The 25,097-nt window shown below is 43.2% G+C and overlaps 1 protein-coding gene across 1 annotated transcript; it reads right to left on the reverse strand.

The window, feature by feature from the left end:
• Nucleotides 1-21,370: 21,370 nt before the first annotated feature.
• On the reverse strand, nt 21,371-23,202 carry LOC147641220 (UDP-glycosyltransferase 85A1-like). The gene is made up of 2 exons (XM_086819269.1): nt 22,623-23,202; nt 21,371-22,528 (listed from the first exon to the last, which is right to left on the reverse strand). Exons 1-2 carry the CDS (start codon nt 23,155-23,157, stop codon nt 21,606-21,608), a joined length of 1,458 nt encoding a protein of 485 aa, XP_086675395.1. The 5' UTR covers nt 23,158-23,202; the 3' UTR covers nt 21,371-21,605.
• Nucleotides 23,203-25,097: the final 1,895 nt, after the last annotated feature.

The following is a 25,097-nucleotide window of genomic DNA, read 5'->3' on the forward strand; positions in this document are numbered from 1 at the left end:
TACTCAGACCAACGCCAACTCCTATCAGCCAGGCTATCCCAGAAGTGCCTCCACCAACTATGCCTGCTCACTTAGGTGATCTCGCAGTGTTTGCTCAGACGATCGGACGATCCATTGCGAAAAACATGCGGGGCATGCCTGAGAGAGAACTTAGAAGCAAGGCAGTACAAGTGGCTAAGCTCACTCAAAATTTCAGTAGTAACAAGGATGTTAGGAAGCACATTGAAGTCTTTGAACACGTGTGTGATTCCTTGGAAGAGCACAATGAGTTGCATAAGTGTAAAGCCTTAGGCTTAACCTTGAGTGGGAAGGCCGGAGATTGGTATCGAACCTTAAGGGTTGAAGAGCGCACTCACTACCCCACTCTCAAGAGATTGTTCTTGAAAGAATACATACGCGAGGGTGTGCTTTGGGGGGTAGCATCTCAACTCCAAAAAGCTGAACGCGAGGAAGGGGAGTCAGTGAGAGACTTTATAAGTCGATTGAAGCATCTAAATTCTCGCTGCACTCCCGATGAACGCTTCAATAACAACCAACTCCTCGATAGATTCATCCGAGGATTACGCCACGAGGACATTTACAATGGCCTAGTCATTAGAGGTCTTACAACGTGGGAAGCAGTCACTGCCAATGCAATCCAGTTAGAAGACAACTTGATGATTGCAGGTAAAAAGGTGTCTTCAGAAACAAAATCCGTTAGTTCGCAAGTATCTGGGCACGAGCCAATGACGGTGAAACCTATTTCCAAGGAGCCTAAGATATCTGAAATGTCTGTGAAAAGCCGTGAAGGAGGAGCCGCCGTCGCCGCTCTACCGCCTCTCCGCCGCCGTGCCGCTACACAGTGCTCGATCGCTCTCTCACTCTCTCTCTCTCTCTCTCACACACGCAGGAGAAGGAAACCAAAGAGATAAGGCAAGAGCACTCTTGTATTCACAACACATGAGAATGAGGATTTTAGGGTTACATTTGACTCTTATAGGTGACTTGGCCGTTCACACTTGGGCGCCCATACATGGCCGGCCGATCCTAACCCTTATCCTACTGATATTCAAGGTGCGCCTCTCATCGGCGATCACCCAATCCCTTCATCCTTAACATATGGTGCCGACAAGCCCGGCCCATGACTCAGAATATTTAAATTAATGACGTAAAACATAGTACGTCTCAATGTCCGTCATGGGTTAACATTTGGGTATGATGGAATGGGGAAGGCCTGGATTTTCCATGGCCTCTTAAGCACCAAGAGACTTGAAAAATCCACATTGGGTGCTAATTACCAATCCAAATATGCTCTGCTTGTGACCAAACTTTGCAAGCATGTGGGGGTGGGCCCCCCCCACATGCTTGCAAAGTTGAGTCCCCATCGGAGCATGTTTGGGAACGATGGTATGGGAAAGGCCCGGATTTTCCATGGCCTCTTAAGCACCAAGAGACTTAAAAAATCCACATTGGGCGCTAATTACCAATCCAAACATACTCCGATTGTGACCAAATTTTACAAACATGTGGAAGTGGGTCCCCCCCACATGCTTGCAAAGTTTGGTCCCATCGGAGCATGTTTGGGTACGATAGTATGAAAAAGGCTTGGATTTTCCATGGCCTCTTAAACACTGGCCACTAATCACCAAACCAAACATGGTCTGATTGTGACCAAGCTTCGCAAGCATGTGGGGGTAAGTCCCCCCCACATGCTTGCAAAGTTTGGTCCCCATCGGAGTATGTTTGGGTACGATGGTATGAGGAAAGCCCGGATTTTCCATGGCCTCTTAAGCACCAAGAGACTTGAAAAATCCACACTGGCCGCTAATTACCAATCCAAACATGCTCTGATTGTGACCAAACTTTGCAAGCATGTGGGCCCTCCCACATGCTTGCAAAGTTGGGTCCCCATCGGAGCATGTTTGGGTACGATGGTATGGGGAAGGCCCGGATTTTCCATGGCCTCTTAAGCACCAAGAGACTTGAAAACTCGGCACTGGGCGCTAATTACCAATTCAAACATACTTCGATTGTGACCAAACTTTGCAAACATGTGGGGGTGGGTCCCTCCCACGTGCTTGCAAGGTTTGGTCCCCATCAGAGCATGTTTGGGTACGATGGTATGGGGAAGGCCCGGATTTTCCATGTCCTCTTAAGCACGAAGAGACTTCAAAAATCCACACTGGGTTCTAATTTCCAATCCAAACATGCTCCGATTTTGTGACCAAACTTTGCAAGCGTGTGAGGGTGGGCCCCTCCCACATGCTTGAAAAGTTGGGTCCCCATCGGAGCATCTTTGGGTACGATGGTATGGGGAAGGCCCGAATTTTCCATGGCCTCTTGAGCACCAAGAGACTTGAAAAATCCACACTAGGTGCTAATTACCAATCTAAACATGCTCCGATTGTGACCAAACTTTGCAAACATGTGGGGGTGGGCCCCTCTGACATGCTTGCAAAGTTTAGTTCTTATCGCAGCATGTTTGGGTAATGATGGTATGGGGAAGGCCCGGATTTTCGATGGGCTCTTAAGCACCAAGAGACTTGAAAAATCTGCACTGGGGGCTAATTACCAATCTAAACATGCTCCGATTGTGACCAAACTTTGTAAGAATTTGTGGGTGGGTCCTCCAAATTCCCCACATGCTTGCAAAGTTTGGTCCCCATTGGAGCATGTTTGGGTACGATGGTATGGGGAAGGCCTCGATTTTCCATGGCCTCTTAAGCACCAAGAGACTGGAAAAATCCACACTGGGCAATAATTACTAGTCCAAACATGCTCCCATTGTGACCAAACTTTGCAAGTATGTGGGGGTGGGTTCCAACCACATGCTTGCAAAGTTGGGTCCCCATCAGAGCATGTTTGAGTACGATGGTATGTGAAAGGCCCGGATTTTCCATGGCCTCTTAAGCACCAAGAGACTTGAAAACTTTACACTAGCCACTAATTACCAAACCAAACATGCTCTGATTGTGACCAAGCTTCGCAAGCATATGGGTCCCCCCCACATGTTCGCAAAGTTTGATCCCCATCGAAGTATGTTTGGGTACGATGGGATGAGGAAAGCCCCGATTTTCCATGGCCTCTTAAGCACCAAGAGACTTGAAAAATCCACACTTGCTGCCACTAATAACCAATCCAAACATGCTCCGATTATGACCAAACTTTGCAAGCATGTGGGCCCTCTCACATGCTTGCAAAGTTGGGTCCCCATCGGAGCATGTTTGGGTACGATAGTATGGGGAAGGCCCGGATTTTCCATGGCCTCTTAAGCACCAAGAGACTTGAAAACTCCGCACTGGGTGCTAATTACTAATCCAAACATGCTCCGATTGTGACCAAACTCTGCAAACATGTGGGGGGTAGGCCTCTCCCACATTCTTGCAAAGTTTGGTCCCCATCGGAGCATGTTTGGGTACGATGGTATGGGGAAGGCCCGGATTTTCCATGGCCTCTTAAGCACCAAGAGACTTGAAAAATCCACACTGACCGCTAATTACCAATCCAAACATGCTCGATTGTGACCAAACTTTGCAAGCATTTGGGGGTGGGCCCCTCCCACATGCTTGCAAAGTTGGGTCCCCATATCGGAGCATGTTTGGGTACGATGGTATGGGAAAAGCCCGGATTTTCCATGGCCTCTTAAGCACCAAGAGACTTGAAAAATCCACACTGGGCGGTAATTACCAATCCAAACATGCTCTGATTATGACCAAAATTTGTAAACATGTGGGGGTGGGCCCCTTCCACATGCTTGCAAAGTTTGGTCCCCATTGGAGCATGTTTCGGTACGATGGTATGGGGAAGGCCTAGATTTTCCATGGCCTCTTAAGCACCAAGAGACTTGAAAAATCCACAATGGGCACTATTTACCAATCTAAACATGCTACGCTTGTGACCAAACTTTGCAAACATGTGGGGGTGGGCCCCTCCCACATGCTTGCAAAGTTGGGTCCCCATCGGAGCATGTTTGGGTACGATGGTATGGGGAAGGCCCAGATTTTTCCATGGCCTCTTAAGCACCAAGAGACTTGAAAACTCCACATAAGGTGCTAATTATAAATCCAAACATGCTCTGATAGTGACAAACTTTGTAAACATGTGGGGGCAGTCCCTCCCACATGCTTGCAAAGTTTTGTTTCCATCGGAGCAGGTTTGGGTATGATGGTATGGGGAAGGCCAGGATTTTCCATGGCCTCTTAAGCACCAAAAGACTTGAAAAATCCAAACTGGGGGCTAATTATACCAATCCAAATATGCTCCAATTTTGACCAAACTTTGCAAGCATGTGGGGGGTGGGTTCCCCCCACATGCTTTTACAAAGTTGGGTCCCCATCAGAGCATGTTTGGGTATGATGATATGGGGAAGGCCCGGATTTTCCATGGCCTCTTAAGCACCAAGAGACTTGAAAAATCCGCGCACTGGGCGCTAATTACCAATCCAAACATGCTTCGATTGTGACCAAATTTTACAAACATGTGGGAGTGGGTCCCCCCCATATGCTTGCAAAGTTTGGTCCCTATCCGAGCATGTTTGGGTATGATAGTATGGGAAAGGCCGCCAGATTTTCCATGGCCTCTTAAGCACCAAGAGACTTGAAAAATCCACAGTGGCCAACTAATTACGAATCCAAACATGCTCCGATTGTGACCAACATCGAAGCATGTTTGGTGGGTACGATGGTATGGGGAAGGCCCGAATTTTCCATGGCCTCTTAAGCACCAAGAGACTTGAAAAATTTACACAGGGCGCTCATTACCAATCCAAACATGCTCCGATTGTGACCAAACTCTGCAAGCATATGGGGGTGGGTCCCCCCCACACGCTTGTAAAGTTTGGTCCCCATCGGAGCATTTTTGGATACGACGGTATGGGGAAGAGGCCCGGATTTTCCATGGCCTCTTAAGCACCAAGAGACTTGAAAAATCCACACTGGCCACTAATTACCAAACCAAACATGCTCCGATTGTGACCAAGCTTCGCAAGGTGGGGGTGGGTCCCCCCCATATGCTTGCAAAGTTTGGTCCCCATCGGAGGTTTGGGTACGATGGTATGAGGAAAGCCCGGATTTTTCATGGCCTCTTAAGCACCAAGAGACTTGAAAAATCCACACTGGCCGCTAATTACCAATCCAAACATGCTCCGATTATGACCAAACTTTGCAAGCATGTGGACCCTCCCACATGCTTGCAAAGTTGGGTCCCCATTGGAGCATGTTGAGTAGGATGGTATGGGGAAGGCCCGGATCTTCCATGGCCTCTTAAGCACCAAGAGACTTGAAAACTCGGCACTGGGCGCTAATTACCAATCTAAACATACTCCGATTGTGACCAAACTTTGCAAACATGTGAAGGTGGGCCCCTCCCACATGATTGCAAAGTTGGGTCCCCATCGGAGCATGTTTGGGTATGATGGTATGGGGAAGGCCCGGATTTTCCATGGCCTCTTAAGCACCAAGAGACTTCAAAAATCCACATTGGGTGCTAATTACCAACCTAAACATGCTCCGATTGTGACCAAACTTTGCAAGCAAGTGAAGGTGGGCCCCTCCCACATGCTTGCAAAGTTGGGTCCCCATCGAAGCATGTTTGGATATGATGGTATGGGGAATTCCCGAATTTTCCATGGCATGTTGAGCACCAAGAGACTTGAAAAATCCACACTGGGTGCTAATTACCAATCCAAACATGCTCCGATTGTGACCAAACTTTGCAAACATGTGGGGGTGGGCCCCTCTGACATGCTTGCAAAGTTTGGTTCTTATCGCAGCATGTTTGGGTATGACGGTATGGGGAAGGCCCGGTCTTTCGATGGGCTCTTAAGCACCAAGAGACTTGAAAAATCTACACTAGGGACTAGCTACCAATCTAAACATGCTTTGATTGTGACCAAACTCTACAAGCATGTGGGGGTGGGTCCCCCCCACATGTTTGCAAAGTTTTGTCTCCATTGGAGCATGTTTAGGTATGATGGTATGGGGAAGGCCTCGATTTTTCATGGCCTCTTAAGCACCAAGAGACTTGAAAAATCCGCACTGGGCGCTAATTACCAATCCAAACATGCTCTGATTGTGACCAAACTTTGCAAGCATGTGGGGGTGGGTCCCCCCCACATGCTTGCAAAGTTGGGTCCCCATCGGAGCATGTTTGGGTACGATGGTATGTGGAAGGCCGGGATTTTCCATGGTCTCTTAAGCACCAAGAGACTTGAAAAATCCACATTGGCTGCTAATTACCAATCTAAACATGCTCCGATTATGACCAAACTCTGCAAACATATGGGGGTCGGCCCCTCCCACATGCTTGCAAAGTTTGGTCCCCATCGGAGCATTTTTGGGACGATGGTATGGGAAAGGCTTGGATTTTCCATGGCCTCTTAAGCACCAAGAGACTTGAAAAATCTGCACTGGCCGCTAATTACCAATCCAAACATGCTCCAATTATGACCAAACTTTGCAAGAATGTTGGGGTGGGTCCCCCCCCACATGCTTGCAAAGTTTGGTCCCCATCGGAGCATGTTTGGGTATGATGGTATGGGAAAGGGCCGGATTTTCCATGGCCTCTTAAGCATCAAGAGACTTGAAAAATCCACACTAGCCGATAATTACCAATCTAAACATGCTGCGATTGTGACCAAACTCTGCAAGCATGTGGGGGTGGGCCCCTCCCACATGCTTGCAAAGTTTGGTTCCCATCGGAGCATGTTTGGGTACGATGGTATGGGGAAGGCTCGGATTTTCCATGGCCTCTTAAGCACCAAGAGACTTGAAAAATCCACATTGGGTGCTAATTACCAATCCAAACATGCTCCGATTATGACCAAACTTTGCATGCATGTTGGTTGGGCTCCCCTCACATGCTTGCAAAGTTTGGTTCCCATTGGGGCATGCTTGGGTACGATGGTATGGGGAAGGCCCGGATCATCCATGGCCTCTTAAGCACCAAGAGACTTGAAAAATCCACAGTGGGACCTAATTACTAACCCAAACATGCTCCGATCATGACCAAACTTTGCAAGCATGTGGGGGTGGACTCCCCTCCACATGCTTGCAAAGTGTGGTTCCCCCCATCGGAGCATGTTTAGGTATGATGGCATGGAGATTTTCAACAAACAATATGATAGCCAAAGTGTTAAAAAATTAAAAAAAATCAAGAACATCAACTAAAATGTAATGATACTCAATAATGAGAAAACTCATAATGATATAAACATCAAATAAGTACATCAGAATGAAAATGAGCTACCCCAGCTAGTCTGAGGTTAGTCACTGCCCACATAAATCTAAGTATAACGTAAGTGAGCTAACCCAGCTACTAGTCTGAGTTTAGTCACTATCAACGGCAACCCAATCAAAATTGTCATCTCTAGTTGCTGGTCGACGTGTGCATCGAGGCTGCTGTGCACGTCGAGGAGGTTGTGCCAGCTACAGGAGTCGTTGAATATCTACGAGCATGGTCTGCCTCAAAGGCAGGATCATGAGCTGGTGTCAGTGTACTCGGGAGCTCACGAGTCCCATAGGCTACTATAGCCCTCTCCCTCTCTCTACGTCGTGCTACTCCAAGATGTCTCTGTCTGTAAACCCAAAATCTATAATCAGCAATGGTACGTGTCTGCCACTCTGCTCGTGTAAGCTCCTCTCCTGTAAGGACACGCTGCTCATGAGAAGCAGCACTGCTAGCACCATCACTCGAGGTGCCACTAGGACCAGCACCACCCACACATGAAGGACTCTCTGTTATGCATCAAACTCATGTGCACTCCACTCAATCTCTGGAGGCACCTCAGGCTCCTGATCTCTGTCATCATCGGCGGCGTTAGTCCCAAGTCAGTAGTAGCTGAGGTGAAATCAAGAGGCCTTCCAGTCCTAGCATCTACTCGAACAAGGCCTAGGTGAAGATCATCAATGCCCAAAACTCTGTATGTCGCTAGGTCAACGCGTGCATGGCGAGGGACATGTTAAGTGTACTAGCTCGTGGGTGATGCAAAGACAAATGGAAAAAATGTCCACATCCCAGGGCATATCCACTAGTACTGTCAATGTCCTCGATACCAGAGAGTGCAGCAGGCATCACGTAGGAATGATGGTGCATCCTGAGGGGGAGGTCATCGAAAAACCTCTGTAAACAGGCCGTGGATATAAAGGCAAGTAGGGCACTGTCATGTCTAAGGATCTACGGAACTCTCGAACATGCAATAGAGTCCACCATCGCACTGCTCCTGTGTCACATGGCCTGACATATCGTTAGGTCTATGATCTTGGTCCGATTAGGGATGGAGCCTACTTAGATCTTTTCCTCGATAGTCGTGGGATGAGGCCTAGGGCGGGCAAGCCCCTTACTATTTCGCGGTGTTCGCATCCTCATATGGCGGCACATATCTATAGTCGATTTGTTGCCACATATGGGAGGATGCCGAACAACCGCTAGATTCCCATATACTTCGCAAAGCAATTATATGCGGAGTTTGTCTTAGGGGAGGAGGTGGATTATACTAGCCATCAGCCGGGTGGTGGTGCTAGCCGAGGCCGTCTCCAGGACCAAGGTAGGAGGCCTCCACCAGCCCTTCGTGTAGCTCCTACTACAGATCCTTCATTTGTGCCTATGTCGACAGTCGAGGCTCTTGGCACCCAGGTTGACATCGACATACGGAGTACCACGAAGAGCATCCAGCACGTGGTGCACTTGTTCTCACGATCGATATCGACGATAGATGTCAAGGTATTTACATATTTATTACTTAAGTTTTTTTAGTCATTTATTTACATGTTTATATGTACTTTTCTATATTTTTACATGAGTGGCATGGTTGATTGTGTCACGTAGGGTCCCACACCTACCACTGAGAGACTCGCTCAGGAGTTGGTAGAGGCGAGAGCAGAGATTGACCACCTTAGAGCTGCATTATAAATGGCAGAGGCAGCTACTGCAGAGGCACGGCATGTGAGAGAGTTTGACATCCAGCAGGTAGGTTTCTCTTGCACATAAAAGAGTTATAATTAAGGTCCTAAGTTATAAATTTCTTTAAGTAATACCTAATGAGAGAGACTAATCAATTATTTTTATGCTTTACTTTTTTGCGTAGGCTGATCGGACTGAGGTAGCTCGAGTTCTAGAGCTGAGGCGCAACATCACATGATTATGGAGCGGATTGCACAGCATAGGGTAGAGCAGTTGATGTACACTCATCTACATAAACAATATCGTGAAGGCTACGAAGGGACGAAAGCATCGCCTCCAAGTCTGCCACGATATGTAATGTAGACAGTGTGTCTCTCTCTACCACTCCTAAGGATAGATGCTAACTCGCGGTCTATCTCTGCGATGAGGTCCACAATAGACAAGCGGCCCTCCTCGTGGCCCTCCTCGTGTGACTCCATACTAAAACCTAAGCCTAACACAAAGGTCCAATGTGAAAGTTCCAATGTGAAGGGTCCAATGCTTAGTGCTAAGTAGCACTAATGAAGCTATAAAACAATGCTAATGGGCCTACTAATGCTAATCCAAATCAAGAGAGTGTGACTCCATGCTAAAACCTAATCCTAACACAAAGGTCCAATGTGAAAGTTCCAATGTGAAGGGTCCAATGCTTAGTGCTGCTAAGTAGCACTAATGAAGCTATAAAACAGTGCTAATGGGTCCACTAATGCTAATCCAAATCAAGAGAGTAAGGAGAGTGAAAACGACTTCTAACAATGAGGCAAAAAAAAAGTTTTCCGATTTTATAACCTCAAACGAGGTTCGGTGGCATCATGCACTTTAGGGTTTGCAAGATGTACGCTCTGGATTTTAGGGTTAGTGAAACAAACGGCCAAGATACACACTTAATTTTAGGGTTGATGAAGGATTGACGGCTGAGATTTGATATTAGTATCTCGTTCGGGATACATGGACAGCTTAGATTTTAAGTCATTACCACGACCAAGGTATGTCGACGGGATCGAGATTCATTAAATACCTCGATCGAGATATTTAAATGGCTGGGATCGCATCTTCCAATGTGCATGAATGGACAGTGGAGATTGCATCTCTGTACCTCGAACGAGATATGTGGATGGTGGAGATTGCATCTCTTTACCTCGAAAACGAGGTATTTCAATGGTCAAGATTTGATCTCAATATCTCGTTTGAGATATTTGGATGGTGGAGATTGTATCACTATACCTCAAACAATGAATGGTCGAGATTTTATTTCAATATCTCGTTCGAGATACGTGGACGATGGAGATGGGCTAGTGCCTAGGGGGATATAGCGTGGCATTGATGTGGATCCGAGTGCTATGAATATCTCGATCGAGATAATGTGGTGGCGATGACCTGTATTGGTGACATGGATGATGACTGGAAACCCGGACTTGCTAGTGTGGCATTAGTTGTTTGGTATCTCGTTCGAGATATGTCGCTTTAGGCTTGGGAGGCACGTGTCGTGTTTTAATTGATGGTGATATCACGATCGAGGTACTCTGCCCCTGAGATGCGTGGATGTCCCAATGTTAGAGAGAGTGAATGAAAGTGATTACCCTCATCTTGCAACCGCCCCACATCACATTCATTCACATCTCATCACATCACATTCATTCACATCACATCTTATCCATTCATTTCTATCCCGATTCACATCACATCACATCACATCCATTTCACATCACATATCATCCATTCACATCTATCCCAATTTACATCATATCACATCACATCCATTCACATCCATTCACATCACATCTCATCCATTCATATCTATCCCGATTCACATCACATCACATCACATCCATTTCACATCACATCTCATTCATTCACATCTATCCCGATTCACATCACATCCATTCACATCACATATCATCCATTCACATCTATCCCAATTTACATCATATCACATCACATCCATTTCACATCACATCTCACCCATTCACACTTATTCGGACCCACATCACATCACATCCATTCACATTCATCACATTCATTGTATCCACATTCCACCACATACATTCTATCCACATTACATCACATCCACATCATATCTCATTCATACACATCCCATCTCATTCATCCACATCCATCCAATCATTCACATGCACGACTATCCACATCTATCCATACATTCACATGTATCACTTCACATCCATATATATTCACATCACATCACATTTCATCCATATCTCTTTACATCACATCACATCTCATCCACATCCACATGCACATCTCTTTACATTACATCACATCTCATCCACATCCACATCCACATCCACATCCACATCTCTTTACATCACATCACGTCTCATCGCCATCCACATCTCACATCTCTTTTCATCACATCACATCTCATCCACATCCACATCACATTCACATCCACATCTCTTTTCATCACATCACATCTTATCCACATCCATATCACATTCACATCACATCCACATCACATCCACATCACATCACATCCACATCACATTCACATCTCATCCACATCTACATCCACATCCATTTACATCACAACACATCCTTTCACATCCACATCCACATTCGTTTACATCACATTCTTTTACATACACATCCACATCCATTCTTTCACGTACACATCCACATCCACATCCACATTCGTTTACATCACATTCTTTCACATACACATCCACATCCCTTTACTTCTCATCTCATTATTTCACATATCCTCTCATCTCATCATTCACATCCACATCCATTTACTTCACATCTCATCCACATTCATTTTCATTACAACACATCCTATCACATCCCATTCACATCTTATCACATCCATTCACATCCCATTCACATCTTATCACATCCATTCACATCCTATCGCATCCCATTTACATCTTATCACATCTTATCGCATCCCATTTACATCTTATCTCATCCATTTAGTAGCTTTTCCTACTTCGATACCGATAATGAGACTTTTTCTAAATTTTTGCCAATTGTTTGGCTTAGATAAAGGTTCCTTTTCTCGACGACTCTTTCCATATTCTTTTTCAATTTCTCAAATGAATTATATTCAATATTCCTCTTTTGAATAAAAGAAGTCATGGAATTTACAAAAATCAATTCTACCCATATTTTCACTTTTGATAAATATTCATAAATTGAATTATACTAAAAATTTCTCTTTTTTCAATTTAGTTTCTTGGATCTCAAATATCATGGGAATTCCTCTTTTTACATTTAATTACTTGAATTCTAAATGTCATGGAAATTTCTCTTTTATCCATCAAATAAATTTATCTAAAATTTCTCTTTCTTTAATAAAAATATCCATTAATTCAATATGCCAAGAATTTCACTTTTATTATTAAAATGATTGAATCCTAAATGTCATGGAAATTCCTCTTTTATCATTTAAATATTTCTCGTGCATAAAATAATTTTATCTAAAATAAAATATCCATTAATTCTAATATGCTAAGAATTTCACTTGTCCCATTTAAATGATTGAATCCCAAATGTCATGGGAATTTATCTTTTATCATTTAAATAAAATTACCATAATTTTCTCTTTTCTTAATTATTTAATTATGCATAAACCTTAAAAATTAGTTTTCCATTGAATGTGATGAAAATCATTCTTTTAGCCTAGGATATTCAATCCTAGAATATGGTAGGAAGTTCTCTTTTCACATTATGAATGAGAATGAATTATGTATCAATTTCTTAAAATTTTTGCCATAGCTCTACTGCTATTACTGATAATTTTTAATATTTTTGCCATAGCTCTGCTGCTATTACTGATAATTTTTAATATTTTTGAAAAGAATAAGACTTAGTAATGTAGATATGATAGTATAACTATCTTTTAACCTCAAATCTTATTTATGGATTTAACTCATAAGATTACCATAATTTACTAGTATATAAGTATAAAAAACCATTTTCTTAACCTCTACTTCACAAGCCTAGAGTTTGATTTGTGAATTGAGAATTTCTCCATGAGAAGCATCATTTGAATAGAGAATTGGTCATAGGAATGACCATTCTTTGGGGGAGAGAGAGATAAACATAAAAACCATCCTAATAAAGCATAAATGTAAACTTTTCTTACAACTCTTAAGAAAAGCTTGATTTGCATTATAAACACTTAATTTAGAAACTTCTCAAGCTTGAGAGGGGTTGAGAAGTGAAAACATTGAGAATAGTAGAGAAAAACCATAAAATTACACTTTACCTCTTGTTTTTGCTTGCTTCTGTATCTTAGAAGAAGCCCCCAACCAATAAATTGCTTAGTGTGTTGAAAGGAAAGCTCCAAGGATGGTTGAAGAGAGAGAAAGGCTCCACTCTCTCCAAAGTAGAGGATTTTTAAGGGATGATAAAAAATATCATTATTTTAATTTAATATTGGCATGGTATAGTTCACTGATTTTTTTACAAAAGACTAAGGATCTATTTATAGGTGAGGGAGACCAAGTCCAACTGGGTTCTAGAATTTTACAGGTTCAGTTTGGTTGAACCTTGGATAAGATTTGGACCTAGTTTGGCTCCCTTTTGATTTGGTTTCATCCAATTGGTCCATAGGAACCTTAATTCGACCATAATCCAAAAATTTCTAAAAATCTTGAACCTTAGGCTAAGGTCCTTTATACACATTTTTAATTGATTCCAATTGCACATTAGAAAGTTCTTTTTGAATTATATTTCAGGAGAAACCATTTTAGACACTAGGAGGATTTTTATATCCAAAAATATCTCAATTTTAGATTACCTCTCTCTAGACATTTTCTCTCTCCATTCCAAAACAGGGTAAAACAAGATCTTTCTTTTATTTCAGAGAGGGGAATAATTACAAGATCAGAAGGAGAGGTTCTTACTCCTTTACATCTCAAAAGCTAGAGGGAGGAATCTTACACCCCACATTCTTGTTTGTCCTAATGTGCTAGCTTTCGATCCATATTTTTGTTTTATAATTTGATTAGTTTTTGTGTTTATGTTTGTGCACTTTTACAAGCGGACCCAATTTTCACATCTTTTTCAATGAAAATGAACATGTAAAAAAAACTCAAAAGAATCCAAATAATCATTGGATATAGATACGTCAAAGTTAGTGTGTAAAATAGCATCAAAACAAGCATCAACAATTAAAAGTTTTGGATGGTTTTTTTAATGCAAATTTTGACACACTTATCAATGACAAAACAAATGGATGCACCATTATGCCAGCAGTGAAGAGTATATGCATCATCTATACTCAGATTTCACAAAACATACATTTTCATTACTTAAACCAATTTACATAACATTTTTTAGTTAGGGTTACAATATATGCTCAACCGGTTGGAGCTGACAAGAAAGTACATAAACCAACCGTCCTATACATAGTGCCTTAAGAGAAAGGCCGATGGACTCAAGGTTTGGCATTGGTCCCTACAAAAAAACGTTCATAACACAAAAAATAGAAAATGGCAAGTGATGCAAAAGTTTATTATGGGTGCAAAGTGTAGAGTGCCTACCATATCGAGACCACATCTATCCAATTGACGTTGATACCCTCTCGCTCCGCTCAACTTGCTTGAGAAGGGCATGCATGTGCCATCCTTTAAGTCATACCTCACCTCCTAATCATTTGATGAATCATTTGCTGCACATCCCACCACTCTTTGCTAGAAGCATAAAAATCAACTATAAATACTTGCTTGCACAAGAAATGCACATATTGTGCCAAAAAAAGAGAGAATGATTACTATTTGTACTTACAAAGTAGGTGTGGAAAGCGCCCCTCCCAAGATGGGAGATTTTTACACTCCATCCACTTAGTTGGCACCTCCTCCTATCGGTACTTGTGGGGGTTTGCATTGTACTTCCTACACCCCCTACCTTCACCCTGTGTTGTGTAGTGATATCAATGCACCACTGCTTCATGACATCTACCATGTGGTCTTTGATCCACCTGGGATGGACCTCTTCACTGCATGGGGATAGCCTAAAGTAACTCTTGATCTTTTTGATGATGTGGTCCTTCTTTTCTTGTTCTAGTTTACACCATTTATTCATAAAGTCATGGGTGAAAACTATTTGGCATAAATCACGAATGCGAGTATTCACCTTGTTGCCTACATCGTCGACGAGAACTACATTACCCTACACTACTCAAAATTGCTTATGATATGCATTGGATATACATGAGTTAGTGTAGTGTCAATGTGTGTGAGCATGGTGTCCCCTCATAACTAGAAATGGGTGGGCACTCACATGGAGGGGTAGAAGCATCTGTGGCACCACCATGGCAACAACTCAATAAGCGCTCCCATCTTCTACGACTGCAATTAGTTGAGTAAGCCGTGGGTCGGGGTTCTTATGACCTCTCATCATGGAGTCTCCAGAGCGTGACTTGTGTGGTGGTGGGTTGTGATGGTTGTGCAAAAGTGCTAACCCTTCCCCTAAAGTATGCTTGAGCCATATCCCTTTTCTCGAGGCTCATTTATGTGATGAAATTAAAAAACTTGTCACAGAACATTGCCTATCGGTAGGCATGGTGGTGATATTGGGGGTTTATGTGGGTGTGTTGTTTGGTGTGCAATCCGTGGTCTACACACACACAAATACAAGTGGTTATGTGCATGATTATGTAAGTGTTTAGTATTTAGGGTCTACGCAATGCATGGCAAAATCATGGGGCATCCTCATGCCCATGTTTACACCATCACTCTAAGGAGAGGAGCATGGTCATGCTTAGATCTCCCTACCGAAAGCTTACATCAAGGTAAATTTTAAAAAGCAAGTAGATGCATACACAACTATACCAAAACGATGCATTTAGGACACTTTACTAGAGAGACTTAGAACTGGTTGGAGTCTGAAGGGAGGGCTTGCAGCATGAGAGACCAAGAGAGAGAGAGAGAGAGAGCTTGTGAGAGTAAATCAACAAAAACCCTGCAAAAACAAACACAAACAAATCATGTTAGCAATAGTGAAATCACATGCACACACCCCACAACACACACACACACCACACACACACACACACACAAAACAAACATCAAAAGCAAGGGCAAGGGGGAAGGGCTATCTACTAGTTGGAGTCTTGAGGGATGGCTTACAGCATGAAAGACCAAGATAAGGCTTGTGAGAGTAAATCAATGGAAACCCTACAAAACAAACACAAACAAAACATGCTAACAACCAATGAAATTATACACATATATCCCACACCACACACACACACACACACACACAAAATTAGAAGCAAGGGCAAGGGAGAAGGGCTATTTACATTCCATTAGGAAATTTTTGGACCCAAAAAGGGCCTCCTAAGGATTCCTAATTTTAAGGGATTAGAGCTTAAAAAGCTGGGCTTAAGGGAGACAAAGGCTATGATGACCCCTATTTTTTACCTTATGGGCATCTCTATCTAATTGACCCTCCATTAAGAGCAAGCCCTCCTTTCCACGATTTATCATCTTTTATGCAATTTGTTTTGGTGAAGGAAAGCTTGGCTTGTTAGGATACTGCAGAAGATTGACTACAAGTGGAGCTTGGCAAACCCGTATTCTCCAATCTCAATTGCAAGCATCACAATTCACCCTTTTACAATGTCAAGAAGGACTTAAAACATCATCAGATAAAATGAAAGAGATCCTTGTAGAGAATGTGGAGAAGGATGCAAAGATTCAAAGGCTAGAGGAACTTATCAGACGACTCAAAGCAACGCCAAATGGTGCTCGTGAACACAAAAAGACATTGGCTGGTATAGAATCTCTTGCGTCTAAAGGTGAAGCACGGAAGAAAAGGATTCGTACAACAAAGTAAGTAACATAAACTTTCATTATGTACTCAGTAAACAAAATAGTCATGATTTGTGTTTTGCCACGAATTTTTTGCAAGACGTGTGTGGTTCTAGCGAAGAGCGATGGAAGGATTTGGTCAAAGCCATTATGAATACCAAGGATATTCTCTCAATTATTACTGACCCTCGTCGTCCTAAAACATGCCAAGCTATTGTTAGCAATCTGGTGAGCAAGATTACCACCTCCATCGATTCTTCATTAATTCAACATGCTTGTGATGCGGCCGAAATCAGCATGAAAGGGTACCAAGCAGTCCGTCAAGTTGTAAAAGATGCATTTCTAGGACAAGGGATCACTGGCACTTTATTTCCTACACTCAAGGTGGTTCACAATGTCAAGTGTACCAATAATGATGATGTGCAGCGAGCTATAGGGAAGTTTATCACATTGAGGGCACACTAACATTAAACTTAGGATCGATAAGAAAGAAAAACAAGACAACAAGTACATAATTTCACTATGATGTTTACAATAACATCTTTGATCATATTTAGAGACTACAATAAGCTTACATAATTTCACTATGATGTTTACAATAACATCTTTGTTCATATTGAGAGACTACAACAAGCTATGGTGAAGTTCTATGGTCTTTTACCAGAAGGTTAGAACTTGCAATTGCTACTATTCATGTTTTTCAGTATAAAATGAAGACGGTTATTTTGTTTTGAATATTGCAAATTATCATTTATTTGCAGTTTTGGGGAGCACACTTTCATTTGTGCTCAAGCTAGATGCATGCCAAATTGTGAAAGGTCGGAAGCTGGAACATATGAGCATTACGCTCATGAATGAGGCCATGATATGTGCATGGGAAAAGACTACCAAACCAAGTTTTAGTGTGCAATCTGAGAAAGAGGACCGGTGGCTTGGTGCATTGGAGATACCGAAGGAGACACATGAGGTATTGACATGGATGTTTGAAAGGACTCCCTGGATAATATATGTAATCAAAAAGTAAATTGATGGTCAAATTTTAGATGTAGAAAACATAGGAAAGTTCAAGGTGGATTGGCATCTTGGGGGAGATTTGAAGACAATTAAATGCATGATGGGTTGTGCTCAAGGCGTGACATCAAGATGACCTTGTCCATACTGCAATGCTCAGATTGATATTTCTAGGCAGAAAAAGACAAATGGAAAAGATATGCAAAAGGTTGGTCCTGTTGGGAAGGATGCCTCCAAAGGTCCCAAGAAAGGGAAGAAGCAATAGAAAGATGCAGTAGATCCAACCGAGTCAACTGACGATGAAGATGAGGAACAATCAAAGATGGGTGGAAGGTGTCATGTCTCCTAATATGCTAGGAGAACCAAACATGAATTCAAATTGGAGCTCCATCATTAATTTTCCACTAAAGAATATTCACTTTTGCACAATTCATGCATTCATGAGAATCTTCGATCTCGATTGCTTAAGTGCCATATCGATTATGCATTCACAATGCCCTTGGTAAATTAGAGCATCTTTTGAATTCTCTAGGCTACCATAGCGAAAATGTAAAAATTGAAGTGAATAAGCAAGCCTCTGGTATGTCATATCAGAGCTTGCTCAAAAGGTCTTCATGACTGGCGAAAAGACAAGGAGATTTTTGGAGAAGTCAGCAAACATAGAGAATTCAAAGAAGACTTGGGGACTCTGAATGTTGCTTCAATGAATCAAATGAGAAACTAAGAATCACCATCTCGTTCTGATGATAAAGTCTATGTTCCTCCGGATCCTTCTCTCTTTTTGTTAAAATCCTAAGATCTCTCTAGATAATTGTTATGCGTAAACATGGATAAATTAGGTATAAACTCATCCACCTGACCACCCCCGAGCCGCCCAAGGGATGCACACATGAATTATAATGAAGTACATCATACCTTTACCTTGATGTCCCATACCATCAAGAGGAATAACTCCAATCCATCAACATGTAGCTATAGTGTGAAATGGTAGGTGAGTAGTTATGATCCTCTACACAAGAGAACATAACATAACATGGCCTCAAGATAACATCAAGAGACCATAGCCTAAGCCCCCCTTGAGTGTGCCCCATGTCCCTATTATGTAGGAGGGCCCTCTAGTGACTCTTGACTCTCCATCTCCCATGTGTGACCCTTGGATGCTTGATCCTAACCTTAACCCTTAAGGTTAGTCCTAACCCATGCTCCACTAGAGCTTGTTCCCATGCGCCCATGCTCACAAGCCTAATGTGGGTTAGCCTCCTAGTATATGCACACATAATGTGTATATAACATACTTCCTCTCTCTCAAAACATTGCACTCTAATAGAGAAAACAGACATGACACAAACATCATACCTAAGTAATTAGATTATTATGGAACCATTTAAGACATCAAAGAGGTCGGGTTTATATATTTTACTATCTACATATTTGATGTGAAGTGGTTCAAAGTGATATGTAGTGGTGCTCATGCAATTATGAAGAAGAATCCAAATGGTTTCTTTGAAATTGACTCCACAAAGATTTGGAGAGATGATAAAGATACTTTTGTGCTCCTTGAACATTGTGAGAAAGTATGTACCAATATTTAAATAAAGCAACTTACTTATGGTATATTAAAATGGGCTACTTACTCATTTTTTATGATTTTCTAGGTTATTTTTTAACCCAATCGTATTGATCCAATATGGTGGTATGTGATTCAAATCACTCTGCAATCCACCCACATATTTCAACATGAAGAATTCAAGGAGGAAGTGGATGACAATGTAGTGGATGATGATGATCATGAAAACCATAACAATATGGAGGGTGTAGATCAAAGCGAGCAAGTTGAAGACCAAGACCATAACAATATGGAGGGTGTAGATCAAAGCGAGCAAGTTGAAGACCAAGACAACATGGAGGAAGGTATACATCAAACAAACAAACAAAGATTAAATAGGGCTCGACAATGGTGATGATGTAGATATAGACTTTGAGATTGATGATGGCTTGGATCGACTTTCCATTGATCTCTTACTTGAGCTAGACATTGAACCTGATACTCAAGTAGATTTGCTACAAGACTGGATTGATGAAACATATCAGATCCAATTGGGATTATTCAAAAATTATATTGGCCTCCTTATTTTTGGATTTTGCAAGCTATTTATACAAAATGAAGTTGGTTGTGTGTTTTTGTGTGTTGGCGTGTGTTGGTTAGAGAGAGAGGGGGGAGAGAGAGAGAGAGGTCGAAGGAAGAGGATGTGTGTGCCAATCTTGTAATTTTGCAATCTTGGGCATTCCTTGATGTATTGACAATGCATAGACTATATAAAAGGCAAAATGAAGGTATGAACCCAAATTGTTGGTACCAGCATCTTTACTAGCGAAACAATATCGCTAAATACGAATGATTTTTTAGTAATATCTAGGAATTTTACCAAGAAAAATATCACTGAATACCAATGATTATTTCAACAGTGGTATTTAGCACTAGCGAGATCATCATTTAGCAAAAAACACCGGTGAAATGCTAGTATTTTTCGCTGGTAGGCCTCTATTCCCTTGTAGGACTTTATGCTGACCTATGTGTTGGACACTTCTTCACTTCCACAGAGCCCTCTCTCTCTTAGCCTTCACCCCACCACTCTCCAAACCCCTCTCACATCCAATATGTGCTGATCACTCTTCTCCCCTCTGCTCCTCCAACACCTTGACACACCCCTACCCTCTCTAATCCTTGTATTAATCAAACCCTTATCACATCAACAGTATCAACATTTGATTTAACTTAATGTGCCAATGACTCTCAATATATGTTTATATTTTTGAATTAAAATCTTTAATAAAATATTATATATGTGTTCTTTTAATGTAAATGTGTATTCTTCATGTCTTACGTAAGATTTCTCCCTCCAACTTTTGAGGTGTAAAGGTGTATTCCCCTCTCTAAAATAGAAGGAAGATCTAGTTTTACCTGTTTTGACCTAGAGAGAGAAAATATCTAGAGAGAGATAATACAAAATTGAGATATCTTTTGATATAAAAATCCTCCTAGTTTCTAAATTGGATTCCCTTGAAACAAAAGTTCAAAATGAACTTTCCAATGTACATTAAGAATTAATTAAAAATGGTATAAGGGACCTTAGTATAAGCGTCTACATCCATCAATATTTTTTGTTTTCAATACGGAAAAATCCTATGGATTCAGAGTCCTAAAATTTGAGAAGAGAGACGATATATTATCTCTGAGGAGGCACAAAAGGATGAGAACATTGTTGCACATGCCCAACCAAGAGGACGCACGTCCCTCCCCAAAAGCTTGTGGGAAGAGAACATCAACTCTGAGACGCGGGGGGATGCGCACGAGCCTTAGCCTTCCTCGTGTGGGTAGCTATGTGTCATTGTCTTCTAACAGGGTAGAAGATAGACATGGGCGACATCGAGGTCAAGGTGGGCAGTACATATAACTCTTGAATGGAAATTGTACATATAACTGGTACCTTTGAAGACCGCATCACGAGAAGTAGCAAGAGGTTGACGACAATAGAGGACATCAAGAGAGAGATTATTGGGGACGCAACAAGAGAGAAATTTATGAGATGAGATGACGGTTTTAAGAAATCTAATAATACCTTAGCACTTTTAAGGTTTTCCTATTAAGCCTCTTACACAACAAATTAATGAAAAAACATACACACTCGTTTTATAAAATGTACTAGTACTTTTATATTTGATGTTTCATCGTTCATTGCTAGAAAACAATCGAAGGCGGGCCTATTATTGCAGAGAGCATTCTCTCGAAGACAGGCCTATTGCCCTCAAAAGAAACCAATCATCTTTCCTACTACGTCGAGTTTCAAAGAATGGATGTTTGTCTTATCTGACAAGATTATCTTGTGTAATCATGCCTACCTAGGAGAAAGCCTTAACGACGGCCTGGATGTTGCTGTGTGATGATCCTCCGGGCTGCAAGCTGCGGTGTGCGGCCTCTCTGAGCTTGCTAGCATTCTTCCGCAGCGTCTTACCCTCCTCGCCTTCCATTGCAGCCCTCACCATCTTCTCCACCTCGCTTCGTCGCACAAGGCCATCTTCGGCTTGGAACCTGAGCCCCACCTTCCATTCCTCCACCACAAACTTGGCGTCGAGCCACTGGTCCGCGAAGTAGGGCCAGCAGAGCATGGGGACCCCTGCGGAGATGGCCTCGGTGGTGGAGTTCCATCCACAGTGGGTAAGGAAGCCGCCCACGGAGGGATGGGAGAGCACGCGGAGTTGGGGCGCCCATGACACTATGTAGCCGCGGTCCTTGGTATTTTCTCGGAACTCTTGTGGGATGCTGGAGGCGTCCGCCACGAGGTCTGGGCGAAAGGCCCAAATGAAGCGCTGCCCACTGGCTTCCAGGCCGGCAAGCAGCTCCTCAAATTGCTGCTTGGAGAGGAGCGTGATGCTGCCGAAGGAGATGTAGAGCACGGACTGTGGCGGCTGTTCATCGAGCCACTGCAAGCACTGGTCCTCTTCCTTCCACAGGCTGGTGCTGCTTTCCCCCTCCAATTCCTCGATGAGCGGGCCCACTCCGTAGATGGCGCAGGGCCGTCGCAGGTGGTGGGGCAGGGCTTGGAAGGCCGGGGCCTCGAGCTCCTCAAAGGAGTTGACGACGATGGTGTGGGCGCTCTCGTAGGCTATCCGGCACGCTCGAAGAATGGCAGGGTAGGATTGCTCCGTGTCGTCCACTACATGCTTCATTGATGGCATGTCAGCGTTGCGGAGCGCGGGAAGGCCTGGAAGGTCCTTGCGGAAGAGATCTGCTGGCCTCTCTCGATGGATGCTGGCGTGCATTGCTGCCAAATATATAGAGCCGGCAAATGTCGTGATCAGAGACAATGACGATGTAACTAATTGTGACTGGAGCAACGAAAGGAAATTTTAGCTTACCGTCTTCCAAGGGGATGAGGCCGTTGTGGATGTGGAGCAGGAGGAGGTTCAGGCTTTGGCTGGACGGGAACATAACGATCCTCGGGAGGTTGAACTTGTCAACCACCCTCTGTGCCGGACCGGACATGAAGATGTCGGAGATAACACACGTGACAGGGGGGCCTTCCTTGTTGATGTGCTCCACCAGCTGCGCGATGGGACCACTCAACCCCTGCATCGCCTCGAGGAAGTCCGCCATACTCATCCGGAAATCATTGGCCAGGTCCACCCCCTCGACAGGTATGCTAGCTCGGCGTATATTGCTGGGCGGCGGCGCTTGCTTTTCATCTACGTGCTTGGCAGGCGGGTGCGGCTCCTCCTCCAGCTGGACGATGCGCTGGTGGATGGGGTCGATGTTCACGAAGGTGATGAGGAAACCATGGGAGGCCAGCGTCTTGCAAAAGCGCATGAGCGGGTTGATATGGCCTTGGGCGGGCAAGGGGATGGCTACTGCGTGCGGCTTAGTTGAGTGAGCGGCGGCGGCGGCGGCGGCCATTCTGGAATACAATGATAGGGAACTGGCTGGCTAAGGTAAAGTAGACAGTGATGAGTTATTGCTGCAGATCGAGGAGAGGAACTGTGATTTTATAAGCGAGGGCAGTCTCCGGTCTCTACTACTCCATCACGAGAGAAGGGAATCTATAATTTCTTAATCGTTTCGAACGTCTTTCTTCATCGTTTGCACTCTACTTCTGTCGTCAGGCCCTTCATCACACTAACGCATCTCCCACGCAAAGCGACCCTTGCTTGCTAGCGCGACTCGGTCAAATGGAAAAGGCTTGTGGCTTTTGCGACATGAGATATTTAGTGGGAAAGTGGATTACTCCATCGGCTTACAAAGATATCATATATTTAGTGGGAGAGTAGATTACTCCATCAGCTCATAACCCACCCGGCTCCCGTGATGGGACCTAACCGTTCTACCACTAGACTACTCGCCCCTGGCCCTTCAAGCCTTCACTTCCAACAAAAGGCTTCACTTCTTTAAGCAAGCCTTCACTTCCAAAAGGGTTGATGTGTTACTTTTAAGAAAACATATCTCTCTCTCAACCTTTGAGCGCTGGTTCCTTGAGCTCGCTCACACTTATTTTTGGGTGCACACAATGCACATTCTTACGCTTGTGCACACACTCTCTCCCTAAGTCTCATCTCTATGAAAACCTTATAGAAGGTTTGTACCTTGAGCTCGTATTGTTTTGATTGCCCAAGTTCATATTTTTTCTTGGGTGTGCACAGTGCACATTCTTACGCTCGTGCACACGAATTCTTGCACCTATGCACATCTTCTCTCACTGGGACTCCTTGAACTCTTTCTAAGTTAATGTGGGGGGAATTAAATGTCTAATGCTCGAGGTGGGATTCACACCCATGATCTTAAACTCCACATTAAGTTGCATCCAATACCCCAAAACATATTCATTTAATTAGGGCTTCCTCATGATAATGGATTGGGTATGAGATGCTTTCGTGAACCCATCTCATGATGGCAAGTGAGCTGCATATGAAGGGAAATATAACCCATTATGGCAATGAGATATTCACTTTTAAGATCTACAATATGTCAACAAAGATCTTCATTATGCCAAAGAAATAATTATGGATAAGATGTAAGAAGTTGGGCCCATTGAGCATTCACAATGGCTATCTCCGATACTGGTCATCTCCCTAAGAAGAAGAAGATCGATAAGATCTGCAATTGTATAGCCTACTTCTGACCACTCAATAATTACATTATCAAGGATGGCTTCCCTTCATCTACATCTGTGTAGACTTCACACCACTCAATCAATGCATGATCAAGTATGGCTTCCCGAGAGAGAGAGCCTTGGAGGGTGTAGCGGGAGTCGCGTGCTCTTCTTATCCATGGATGGCTTCAATGGCTCCAAGGTATAGCGCTTGACCATCTAGATAGGCTCAAAACACCTTTTATCATGTAGTAGAGTACCTATACATATGTTATGATCCCATTCCACCTCTACAACACCTTGGCCTCTTTCTCACCATGAAGATTGTCAGGCGTTTTTCTGAGAGATATTTTGAGCTTGTCTATATATGGATGCATGGCCTATGCGAGAGTTTTGCTCGGGAATGCCTTGGCAGGTGTACAGGGTGGACGGTTTGGCTGTGGGTTTGTTGCAGGCCTGTCGGGTGTGAGAGGTCCACTGGAGATGATATCAGCGTTCGGCAGCTTGGTTGTGTATGCGTCCCTTTAAATGAACGGGCACTCGAAGCTGCATTCAAGTGTGTGGAAAGCGTGGGGAGCAATTAATGATTAAAGGGCCAAGGTAGCCTTGTAGATGGTGTGGAAAGGAAGGTTTGGGAGGACGTAGCTTTGAGCATTGGTGTGAAAGCATAGATGGTGACCATCTTTTAGGCAAAATAGAAAAAAATAATATTATTGAAGTGGCCAACAGAGGAGACCACGTGGAACTTTGC

This window comes from Cibotium barometz, chromosome 2 (genome assembly GCF_041138505.1).
Source record: "Cibotium barometz isolate CiBa-2024 chromosome 2, ASM4113850v1, whole genome shotgun sequence".
Taxonomy (NCBI): Eukaryota; Viridiplantae; Streptophyta; class Polypodiopsida; order Cyatheales; family Cibotiaceae; genus Cibotium; species Cibotium barometz.

Bases quoted from the DNA above. Each gene is read 5' to 3' on its own strand.
- LOC147641220 (XM_086819269.1), bottom strand. From the start codon at position 23,157: ATGGCCGCCGCCGCCGCCGCCGCTCACTCAACTAAGCCGCACGCAGTA. The intron at 22,529-22,622 runs GTAAGCTAAAAT...TATATTTGGCAG, and splicing joins CCTCATCCCCTTGGAAGACG to CAATGCACGCCAGCATCCAT.